This window comes from Fulmarus glacialis, unplaced genomic scaffold, assembly GCF_000690835.1.
Source record: "Fulmarus glacialis isolate BGI_N327 unplaced genomic scaffold, ASM69083v1 scaffold2808, whole genome shotgun sequence".
NCBI lineage: Eukaryota > Metazoa > Chordata > Aves > Procellariiformes > Procellariidae > Fulmarus > Fulmarus glacialis.
Window position 1 is genome coordinate 43,912 of NW_009229945.1, and position 11,604 is coordinate 55,515.

At 42.2% G+C, this 11,604-nt stretch overlaps 1 protein-coding gene across 1 annotated transcript in view; it reads right to left on the minus strand.

The window, feature by feature from the left end:
- AATF (apoptosis antagonizing transcription factor) overlaps positions 1-11,375 on the minus strand; it is a 38,764-nt gene extending 27,389 nt beyond the window's left edge. The window contains exons 1-5 of the mRNA XM_009584012.1: positions 11,333-11,375; positions 10,375-10,416; positions 9,694-9,882; positions 8,625-9,035; positions 7,825-7,962 (exon numbers count right to left, since the gene is read on the minus strand). Coding sequence (XP_009582307.1) covers positions 7,825-7,962; positions 8,625-9,035; positions 9,694-9,882; positions 10,375-10,416; positions 11,333-11,375 — 823 coding nt within the window. The remainder of the gene's footprint in view (positions 1-7,824; positions 7,963-8,624; positions 9,036-9,693; positions 9,883-10,374; positions 10,417-11,332) is intronic.
- Between the last annotated feature and the right edge of the window lie 229 nt (positions 11,376-11,604).

The following is an 11,604-nucleotide window of genomic DNA, read 5'->3' on the forward strand; positions in this document are numbered from 1 at the left end:
CCACATCCATTTAAATCAAATTCAACCCTGCATGAATTGACAAGCATGATGTTTTTTGTATTCATAAAGTGTCTAGACTAATACAATTCAATTAAAATGAACTACCAGTTTTTAGTGGGCTAGATCTGATCACAATGATTTACACTGAGGCTTGAAACCCAGTTCTGCTGTCACACATTTGTGCAGGCTCCCAGTAAAATCTTCAAAGCAAGAATATATTTAAGTCCATGATCTTGCCTAGCACCAATTAATCCTGTAACTGCTCTATGCCTCTGGAAACTGTGTAATCTGCCCGTGCCTCAGTTCCTCCCCCACTCCCCTGTGACACCTCCCCTGCTCCGTATTAATGCATTATCATCTCCAGATGTACGTATGGATACATTTGAGTATTAAAAGTGATCCACGAACAGAGATAAAGAAATTATGACTGGAATTATCGGCACTTGATTCCTGCAGGCTTCTCTGAAAAATCCCGAGCCTGTGTCAATAAAGCACATTTCATCTGACAGCTTTTCTCTAACCAGATGCATAAAATGACAACCAGGCGCAGCCGAGGAGCGAGGCAGAGGGTGAGCCCGTCAGGCGGGGCACGCTGCACGGCTGGAGAGGAGGACGCCCTGCCAGACACATCCTCTCCTACAGGAAGTGGAACAGGTTCTCTGCTACCTAAAGCAGACTTGATCTTACTCAAAGTTAGCCAAAGCTTAATCAGCTTCTCTGACCTGACTTATCTGGATGTTGCATAGGATGTCATTTTTTTTTTTTTTTTAAAGATCAGGAATCAGAGTAACAGAATCCAGCAAAAATCCTCTATTAAAAAGACACTGAGAACATACAAACAAACGTACACTAAATAGGTACTAATAGAATCTTTCCCTCTGTCTTGAGTCCCTTTTCAGCAAAATATTACAGAACTAACCCAGAAGAAGATAAACATGATCAGTGTGAAGCATTCATACAGAAATGTTTAATATGCAAGAATGTAAAACCAGAAAACACATGGCATCTTTGGAGGTCTCCTGCTGGCAATGAAGGTAAGTGGGATTCCCAATCACCTCCTTAAGAGGCCTTGTCCACAAATGTGCTGTTTAGTCACAAGCCACAGATACTTGTCACAGAAGCAGTTAACCAACCTGGCGTACCAAGAGCCCAACTCAGGCAATTATTATAAAGGTCCACGTAGCTCCAGGTGGAAGCACAGTCCTTTACCAGCACACCCACTACAAATGCACCTATTTCCACCCCAGAAACAGACATTTCTGGGTCAGCCGAAGTGTTTGGACTGGACTGCACATTTTAGAAACAAAAAGTCAACATCTCCTTCATTTCCCAGAAGGCACCGAACACCCGGCCTTGTGCAGTCCCAGGCAAGTCCTGCAAAGTTTTGTAAGTGCTCCTTTTAGCTCTACTTTTCAATAAAACATAATTAGCAACTGCTGGCTAGCTGCACCTGAGACACATAACACCTGAAGGGAATAACTAATCAATGTGAAACATAAGTTATCCAGCAACTGACTCTGCATTGAAGAAACTGGCTACAGCAAGATTATGAATAGTGAGTTGCTTCCTGCAAACATTACGTGTACTTCACACTCGTTTCCCCTGTTTCATCTTTCCATGTCTTTCTTTTGAATAAGGTTTCTTCACAGCACCCCGTTTAAAACACATACTGAAGGACTTAAAAGGTGCACATGCTCTAATATTCTGCAGTCCAAACGCAGTATGGAGAAGGAAAGGCAGGTCTGGGAACCACTGTTGAGGCAGCAACCGCCATTTCCCATTTCAAGGTGTAACTGCACCCCTAGAGTGGCCACAAAGAAACTATCTGTAATGCTGCACAGGCTGCAAGGAGGACTAGAGGACTACTTGTAGGGTACAAAAAAGGACCGGTCTCCATCATTACATTTAACTTATTCCCAAGAGGCAAAACGCACTATTCTACTATGCTCGGGCCCCGGTGCAGCGTGCTCTAGGGTGAACAAGGTCATGCGTTGCAGCACTGCTTATCAGCCAGCCGTGCTAACTGCAGCACTCTTCAACGCCCTGCCTCCAATATAAACTCATCTCTTTCTGTGAATGAGCCCAACGCCACAATTCTTCTGCAGGGATTTCCAAGAGGATACTACAGAAATGCTAAATGATGGGGGAAACAAGGTTTCTTCTGGATGATACATCCTCCCTCAGTACAAGGAATACAGGAATGGCATCCTGCGCATGGATGCAACGCCACTAGCTCACGGCCACAGAGAATATCCATGGTTGAATCATCTAGAGTAACATCACAGTGATCAGGAAAATAAGAGATAGTTGACTATAGAGAATACAAACGAAAGTTCAAACACCACTGTGAGTTGAGAAAAGATGCACAGATTTCAGCAGAATTTAAAAAGCTGTATACAATTTTGTATCTATAAGCAGCAGACAAGGCACTGTGCTGAAAAGTTCAGGCCGCTGCTAGGGAGAGCTCACTGCTGCTGCTCCATTAATACATTAATAACCCAGGCAGGTTTGGGGATAATGGCTTTGCAAGCACATGGAGACTTCATTTGATTTTTTTTTTTCTGTCTGATTCACTTTATTCAGGTTTATTTTCTTATTGATCACAAACCTTTGTATAACTTCCCCACAGCCCTACAAAGTGTAAATAACAGTTAATATTTGTTGCCCCCACTTTTGTTCCTTCAGAGACCAAATCCATTCTTACAGACCCTGCACGTCTACCTTTTACCAAAACCAGTATTCTCTCCATTTCTCCAAAACAACTTATCTGGAGCTTATGCTGAAGAATAGAAATGTGGGATTCCAGTATTTTCTCTTAATCCACCGACAGATGGAATCAAAGCAAAAAAAAAACCACAAAAATTCAGCCAGTAATTTGCACTTCAGGGACCTACTGAAAGTGAAAGCATATACTTATGAAAACAACACATATTGCCTGGGTTTCTATATGTTAACTCCTCATCTTGCCAACTAAAACCAACACATTATACTATTTAAAAGCTAGAATTCCCAGCTCTCTTTGTGAAGCATAAAGTATCACTGCCTAACTACCAGTCACTGAAACATTCCCAGCTTAGTACTTTCCACAAAAATTGTAACGAGAAAGTAATTAAAATAGCAAGAACAGAGCTACATGACCATATCGGAAAGCCCAGCTACCCCGGGCACGTACAACAACAGCTTCCAGCCCCTGCTGATTGAGAGATATAATTTCTTAAAGCTCTTGTTGCCCCCCTGCCCCCCAATTAGCTGTGGGGTTTTTGTCACTGAATCAAGATTTAACATAATAAGCCCCAAACCTAGGAACTGTTTAATTCCTGACACTGGATGTGGCTTCACTAATGTTGCTTCCACCTCTTTTTTGGCTCTTTCTTGCCCTTGAGGTAATTTTTCGTGACATTTTCATGAGATCCACTTCTAACCTTCCTCCCCCTTGAAAACATACATAGAAATATGAATGGCAGGCATGCAATCTGTGCAGAGGCACAGCACAGAAACTTGCACCTTGCACTCTTTTTCTATGTAAATAATGCAAGGATCCTGCGGGAACATGCCAGGGATTGGAATTTTTAATTAATGGGTCTCTTTAATGTGCAAATCAGGAGCAGATTGCAAATTCTGACTTGCATTGATTATGAAAAACATTAATTGAACGTGCAAGACCCCAAACGGAGGCAACATCTCAAGCCCTGGACTAGACTGGAAGATATGGTGCAAGAGAATACAAATGTATCTTGGAGAAACAGACCACTCCAGGCAAGAGCACCTCAGAAATGTAAGCTGTGGGAGCTCACGTGTGCTGTGCATTAAACATTAAACATTTGCACTGCATTCAGAGTGCAGCCACTGTGATTTCAGTATTAAAAACCACTCAGACTTTCTCCATGGATGCAAAACAGGAATAAACATGAGCTCCACGACCACAGTTTGGTCTCCAATTTGTATGTAAAAAGGGTGACAGCAAAAATTCTGGAATATAATTAAAGATTTAAAAAAAAAAAAAAAAAGGAAAGAAAAAGTAAGACAGTGCAAACAAAGCAATGCTGTCTCTTTAAACAGAAATTCATCCTATATAAATTATGGCCATAAACTTTTCCTGCAGTGCAGCCTAATTAATTCTTGTTCTATACACAAAGGGAAATGCTGGGTGACAAATGGGTGTGAAGCCTGAAAGCTGCCAGGTCTGCAAAACATTTTCTACTTCAATTTATAAGCAATTTTGCAGTAAATCATCCACCAGAACCTGAGATCTCAGGAATCCAAGACAGTCCAAGGCACGTTGTATCATTAAAAAAAAAAAAATTCATAAAAGGTTACAAAAATAATAAATTAAACACTTGAAGTTTTGTAACCTCCAATCTCAAAATTTGGAAAACAAGTATGACCTTACCATTTTCGCTCAGATTTGGCTTTAAAACTCCGTCTACTCTTTAACACAATTACACTCAAACCTTTAGGGAATTTCACTACCACCACGAGCTGCACAGAGCGTTGTCACAAGCGGGAGATACCAAAGAGGCAAATATATGAAGGACCATTTTCCATTTCAAAAAAATCATCCTTCCTGTGAGCACGGAGCAGAAATTTCATGAGCAATGGAAAGACTTGGGATAAATTACTGAAAGCATTCTGGGGCAGCTTTCAAAGACACGCGAGGGACTCGTCCGGGACCTCAGAGGGAGCTGGGTGCCGAGACCTCTCTGTGCCCTCCTGCCTTCAGCAGGCTACAGCGTACTCCGAGTCTGGATTTTTGGCACTAACTGCTTTGTGCAACTTGAACACCACATCATTTCCTCCTATTCAATGAAGATGATGAAAGCGTGCCAAATTTATTCTGTGGATTTGGAAAGAAGTGCTGAGGATTCCCTGAAATCCAGTCCAAAACAGTGTCAATGTCATGATTATCCCAAATCCTGTCAAAGAGTGAAGCACATCACGTACGATGGAACCACCTCAACATTCGGTGTTTACAAAGTCCTGTCTTCAACTCATCTTCAAACTTTCTCATGCACAATTATTCTAACTTTTCCTGCCCGGGGAATGGAAATCCTACCCATAAGCTGGTAACACAACTGGGATGAGAACTCAGGAGCCCAGAAATGTTTATCCAGCCCACTACATCACCGTTCAGAATCGAGTAAAAAAGTTTATTTTTATAGAAGCCACTAAACCACTTGATCAGCCAAAAATTAGGACTTTTATTGGAAGCTGATCTATAATAAGTGAGATTTTTTTCCCCTTCATAAATCAAGGTGTATCAATTAATGAAAGAACTTAAAATATATTATGATGTATATTTTCAGAAAGGATTTCGTTTCACCTCCTGAACTGACAGGGCACAGCCCTGGTTGCCCAGGCAGAAGCTCCGTGAGCGAACACGTAACACAGCTCAGACTGCCCATGGGGTAAAGCTCTAGCTGTTGATTAGACATGAATCCGTCTCACAGGGCCCAACACAGCAAAGTGAGAGAGATGGGTCTTTGCCACTAACATCAACTACATCCCTAGTCTTTCGTAAGATCTTCACACATAAATTTACTCCTTATTTCATGCGTGGCACTTTGTAGCTTCTGGAAAGAGCATCTTTGCAAGGCAGTGAAAGATAGCTGCACTGGACAATAGCATAGCTCATCAAAAATTACTATTTATTGTAACCTACTTTATTGTACAACTACAGATTTTATTTTTAAAAAATAGAAAACAAAAAAGGAATATAACTTTGGTCCCTTAGGGAACACCAGAAAACACTAAACAAGTATAGTAGTAGCAGAATGTTCCTGGATTCATTACTTTCCGTCTGTCAGTCTGAGCGCTTCCTCTGCTAACTTTGCCCAGGTCACTCCAGCTATATTTTCTTGCTGTCTCCACAGATGAAATACAGAACACAACTGCAGGTTATCAGGAACATCAGAGTATACCACTGCAACCTTCCTGCCCAGATTATGAAAAGAGGGTGGGGAGGGAATCACCGAGCAGTTATTAACAGTGGATTTTCCTTTAGCATTCTGGACAACTGGAAGATTAACCTCCCTGCTGTACTGTGTACAGTATTATACTCCATGTTCCTGGATGTATTTTGCTTATGGGAAATATCAAAATGTCAACCATTGTTTCTATTAAAGGTCTTTAATGATATTGCATTTTAGACCTGTAATGAAACATGGTGCTCAGTGCAGTTTGTAATGCATCTCATTAAATACATTAATAACATGCATTTCACTGAAAGGTCAGCTTAGTATTGTTGGGAGTTCACCTTTTTTTCCTTAATCACTTCATTTAAAGCAGCAGAGCTAACTTTAAAATATAAAGTATCTCACCTGCTGTAACTCCAGATAAGCTGATTAGCTACCATGTTCAGATCAAGTATAAGCTCTTAAGAAGATAGTCAAAACTTGGTGTAGGGGCAATATTCAGGGTCAGGTTTGATGAAGTTCAAGTATAAGCTGTTAAGAAGATAGTCAAAACTTGGTATAGGGGCAATATTCAGGGTCAGGTTTGATGACGGTGAAAGTTCCTAACCCAGTTTTAAGGTGACTTGGGCCAGCCCAGGCCAAAATTTCTCAATGCGCAGGTATCACTACACCATGTACAAACTGGCACACCGTGTGGCTGAACAGATATACAACCACAGCAAACCAGACAGTTCAGGTGACGTCTCTGATGTTCAGCATGAAAGGCTGTAGACATCACTACAGCGTTTCCTACCGACTGGATCACATAAGGGGGCTTCCCGGGATGCTCCATTTCAACTACGGAGCTGAAACGTTCTAGAAAGTGAGCAGTATCTCAAGATTGGGAAAGAAGAAATAGAAGTAAAAGGGATAACCAACCTGGCAAGCTTTAAAATGGTACTGGGCTTATCTCTATTATTCAAAATCACTGGAAGAATATCCTTGAAGTTCATTAATTTCTGATTAGTGGGATTAGAAAAAAACAATCTGTGTATAAACATTGTCATCTGTGTGGTTTTTGACAGAAAACAACAAACATGTCAGGGAGAAATGGACGCCAACTGATACCTGCAGTAGTTTGTATTTATTCCTAAGGATAACATACCAGACATTTATCTCCCTGTGCATTTACCTGAAGGCCAGTAAAAAAGGTGTCCAATTCTAAAAATTAAATAGACCCACAACACACTGAAGTTGAGTACTTTGCACTTATCAGCTGGAGCGTGCACATTAGATTTGCCATATTGGAGAATCTACTACAAATCTCATCAGATCAATATCATTAATAGCGATCCTAAGAAATAAACAGATGAAGCAGCTCCAAGCTGAAAAGGTATTTGCTGTTGATTTAAGAGCACAGGCCCTCTCCTTTGGGCTACATTACTCCTGGTTAGGGCAAATCTTTGCATCCACCGACCCAGCACAAAATTGGTACCACAAGGTGTCTCTGGGGAAAGAAGCATCCCAACTCTGCACCGAACAGCAATAACCAAACCAATTATTCCTAAGATCCAGCACGAAACTTAGATTTGATAAGCAAACTTCAATCCCCACGTGAACTAGAAATAGCAGCAGGACCTGAGCTGAGGCTTTCCAACATCACATAAGTGATGACAGGCCACCAGCAGAGATCAGCTAGGCATATACAGACGTGGGCGATAGGAGACATTTTCCTTGTCTGGGGTAGGAAACACTTTTTGGTTTCTGTTTGCACAGTACCTAATTAATGATTAAGCCAATACAAACCAACGGCTAATACTACAGACACACGCAACTCAAAGCCCCCACTTTCCCATTAACACTTCTCTGCACAGGCAAAACATATTGGCTACAGCAGAGTCTACCCAAAGTAGAAAGACTGAAGAATTCTTACAGTTCTCGACAGCATTGTCAAATTCTTGTCCACCTTCCTCTCTGAAGATTGGGTAAGTATCTGGCTGTGGAAGCCGGTTGACTGTTACGAGCGCCTTCTGCATCTTGATTCTTCCTTCCAACAGTTGATCCCACAGTGCTTCATAACAAAGAAAAAATAAAACAATTTCAGCAAGCCAGAGCACTTGCTCCTCGTGAAGGAGCTGTTGATTTAAGAGCACAGGCCCTCTCCTTTGTGCTACATTACTCCTGGTTAGGGCAAATCTTTGCATTCACTGACTCAGCACAAAATTGGTACCACAAGGTGTCTCTGGGCAAAACCACATCCCATCCTATGATCCTGACTGCAATTCTATGACCCACAAAAAAAATCATCCCTTTGCTTTACTGTTTAAAAGGACATTCTGCATATGGACGTTTGATAGTTTAATGAGACAGATAGGAAGAAATTTGCATTCAGTATTACATTTTGAAAAGAAGCAGAAGCGGTATCAGCATCACTGCACAGCACTATCAGTGTAGGAAGTCCCCATCCCCACCAATACTGAATATACTTGTAGTAGTGGTTCAGTTAAGCCAGTGGATAAATACCCTTCGTAACGTGAGATTTTGTACCAGCAGTGACACCAGTTCGCACAGCAGATTTGGCAGAACATTTGCAAATCACTAGGGCTGCTGTAGCATGCACATGCAGTATGCTAACAGCATGTTAACATGCTGAAGCGGTTCCTAACATGGCCAGTTTCTATAGTGTCAGCAAGGTGAAAGTCTTGTCAAAATACAAGGCAAACATGCACAAACCTAGCTGGTTCTTCACAGCTTTTCCTTTTTCTACTTCTTCAGCCTCTTGTCCTTTTGAGAACGTCATCATCCCCCCGTCACCTTCACTGTCTTTGGTTTCCTTTATATTGTCGTGGTTTTCACTCCCATACTCCTCCTCATCACTTCCTTCTTCCACGCTGGCATCATCTTCATCTTCTCCCTCACTGCTTCCTACATCATCCATCCCCTCTGTAAATTTCTCGAAGTCTGTAATATCCTGGAAACTGAAATTTGGTGCCTTGGCAGACAGATCTGTCTCTTCACCCTCTTCCAAGTCATCCTCCTGGTCACTGCCAGCACTGTCGGGCTTCTCCTTTGTTTTAGTGCTTAAGCTGCCATTCTCTTCTGCATCTTCGCTGCCACTGTACCATTCATCTAATGCGTCTTCAGCTAATAATAAAAAGAGAAAAAAGTTATTTACTTACCAGCAAAATGTGCCAGTATGCAGTATGCATCATCAGTAGCTACAGGTTTGGGCTATTTGAGCTCCAAACTCTGTTTTATCTGTGTATGATGTTACTCTCTGTTTTGGATAAATAATGGAGAAACAGCCCCATATCCACAAAAAGATCTCAGCTCACATTTTCTGCAGCAATGATTAGGAGATCCATGGCTTAGCTTTCCCATGAAGCAATGACATGATAAGCAAACAAGGTGGTCAGAATTTGCTATATGCATTTTTCAAATGAGAATCTGTATATACTTGCAGTCCCCGAGATATAGTGGCATAAAATGGGAGCTGTTTCTTTTCCTCCACGCAATGGTCCATCAGTGCACTGACCGTCACCTTATGCTTAGCCACACTCTTTCCTCAATCTGTAGAAATGACAACCTCTTCGGGATTTCCCCTTCCCCCAGGCCAAAAAATATGGCCTGAATTTCAGGAAAGCATTTCAAGAAGATGTCCAACTTAATTGTACCTGTTTACTGCCCTGTAACAGGGACCTAAAGTTTGTCATCTCAGTTCAGATGGCACTAGCTCAGTTAACAGGCTAATATCAAATTTTGAGTAGTCTAGTGAAAAGGGGAAAGAAATGAGATTTCTTACCAGATCCTTCTTCAGACAGAGCATCTCCCCAGAGTTCTTCTTGCAAGGCTTTGCGAGATGTAGCTTTTCCACTGTACCTTTTATCAGCTTCCAGGAGAGCAGCTGAAGCTTTTTTCCGTATATTACCAACAGGGAAAATGTCATCTGCAGTTTCATCCTCAAATTTGTCAATCACTTTAGCAACTGTAGCTGTGGGGAAAAAAAGGGGGGGAGTGATGTCTAAACTGAACTGAATTTCAGACTAGAAGAACTAGCTGCAGGAAGGAGCCATGCTCCTCCATGGAAAACTCCTCATGCTCTACAAACAAAAATATACCGCAAGGTGAGCTTGATGGCAACACAGCCTCAGAGAGTTTGGCTTTTAGGCTTTGAGAGGGAGCAAGGCTCTTCCCTGCCTGGTGAAGGAATGCCAGTACATTAACATTCTGCAAAGGGGGAAAGGTTGCTGGGGAATCAAAGGCAGAGAAAAGCTGGGTTTTGTGTAGATCAGCACCAGTCCTGCCTAGAAACTACTGAGTAAAGTAACACTTAAGATCTAGCAGAAGAGATAAGACAGCTCCAAGGGTATTTTTCAGAAAACAGCCTGTGACTTCTCTGCAGCCAGAGCTGTTCTCCCACCTCCTCTGCAGAAGGAAGGGAGATGTTACACAAACTGACCAATTCCAACCCCCCTCTCAGTACTCTGGACTTCTCCATATACAGGTTTGGTACCACAGGGCTCACCTGCAATACAGAGATGAATGTTTATTAACAAATGCCAAAAATGCTGCTGAATTCTTTTTTCTTTTTGAATGAACATTGCCTACATTCACACTTTCTTCCCTGCCTCTTCTTTATTTTAGAGAACCCGCACAAAGCGCTAGACAAACTAAGCCTATCCAAGCCCTTCCACGGATTCATGAGGGTCTCATGAGAAGTGTAGTCCTGCGGGTGGAGGACTCAGTAGAGCTGGAATGCCTTCACTCACTTCACGCTTAAAGATTACGTGAGGAAAACTGCAATTCAGATGCATTTTGGCCTCTAGCTATATGTATGAGCCAAATAAATACGTAAACATTTTAGAATGGCTAAACAAAGAAAATAATTTCACCGTGGTTATTACCCTCTTTCATATCCATCTTCTCCAGGACACAGGAATGGAGCAGTCCAGCAAAGAGAACACATCATACCATACTCCCTCCTTATTTTCATTCATGTGCAAGACACCCTGTATTCAAAATTACAGGGTTAGCTTTGTTCAACCAATTGAGTGATCCAACTGGCTGAACATCGCTAAGTGCTCTTTTAATGTTTGTTTGGAAATGTTAATGCCTCACATAAAGTGTTTACTTGAGGCAGGGGGGAAGCAAAAAAATTTCCTGCTCATAAAGCAACAAGATCTGGTCTAAATATAATCACCCCAGCTACAAGAGGATGGCAAGATGCTCAGCACCAAGGAATGACCGGGCAAGAGGGGCGGATGCAGAATGACCTGTGGCACTCGACGGATCTTCTGGCATTCTCAGTCTTGGCACCGCTAAAGTATGAAGGCTGAAACTAAATCACGGTTACTAAAATGGGAAAACGCCTCTGCTGACTACATTAATTTCCTCAATGGTTACTAAGATGTTGCTTACAAGATACTATTGCTCTCACATACACTCGTATAGAAGAACAAGGCCAGCTGGCACAATGTTCACCATGACTGGTGCCTAGTACCTCCTGAAGCCAACCTGCCAGTGCGTGATGGTTAACTCGCTATCTCGAGAGGTGACAGCAGGCACTCTGTGACAGACGTGTCCTAGAGACCAGTCCTGCCCCATGCCTTGGCTGGTCTACTGGCCAGTGGGGAAATCCTGCTCTGGAGAGGGTAAGTCAAGGAAATGGCAGGCACCAGCCTGGAAACGTAGGAGATGACACCGCCACCTACCT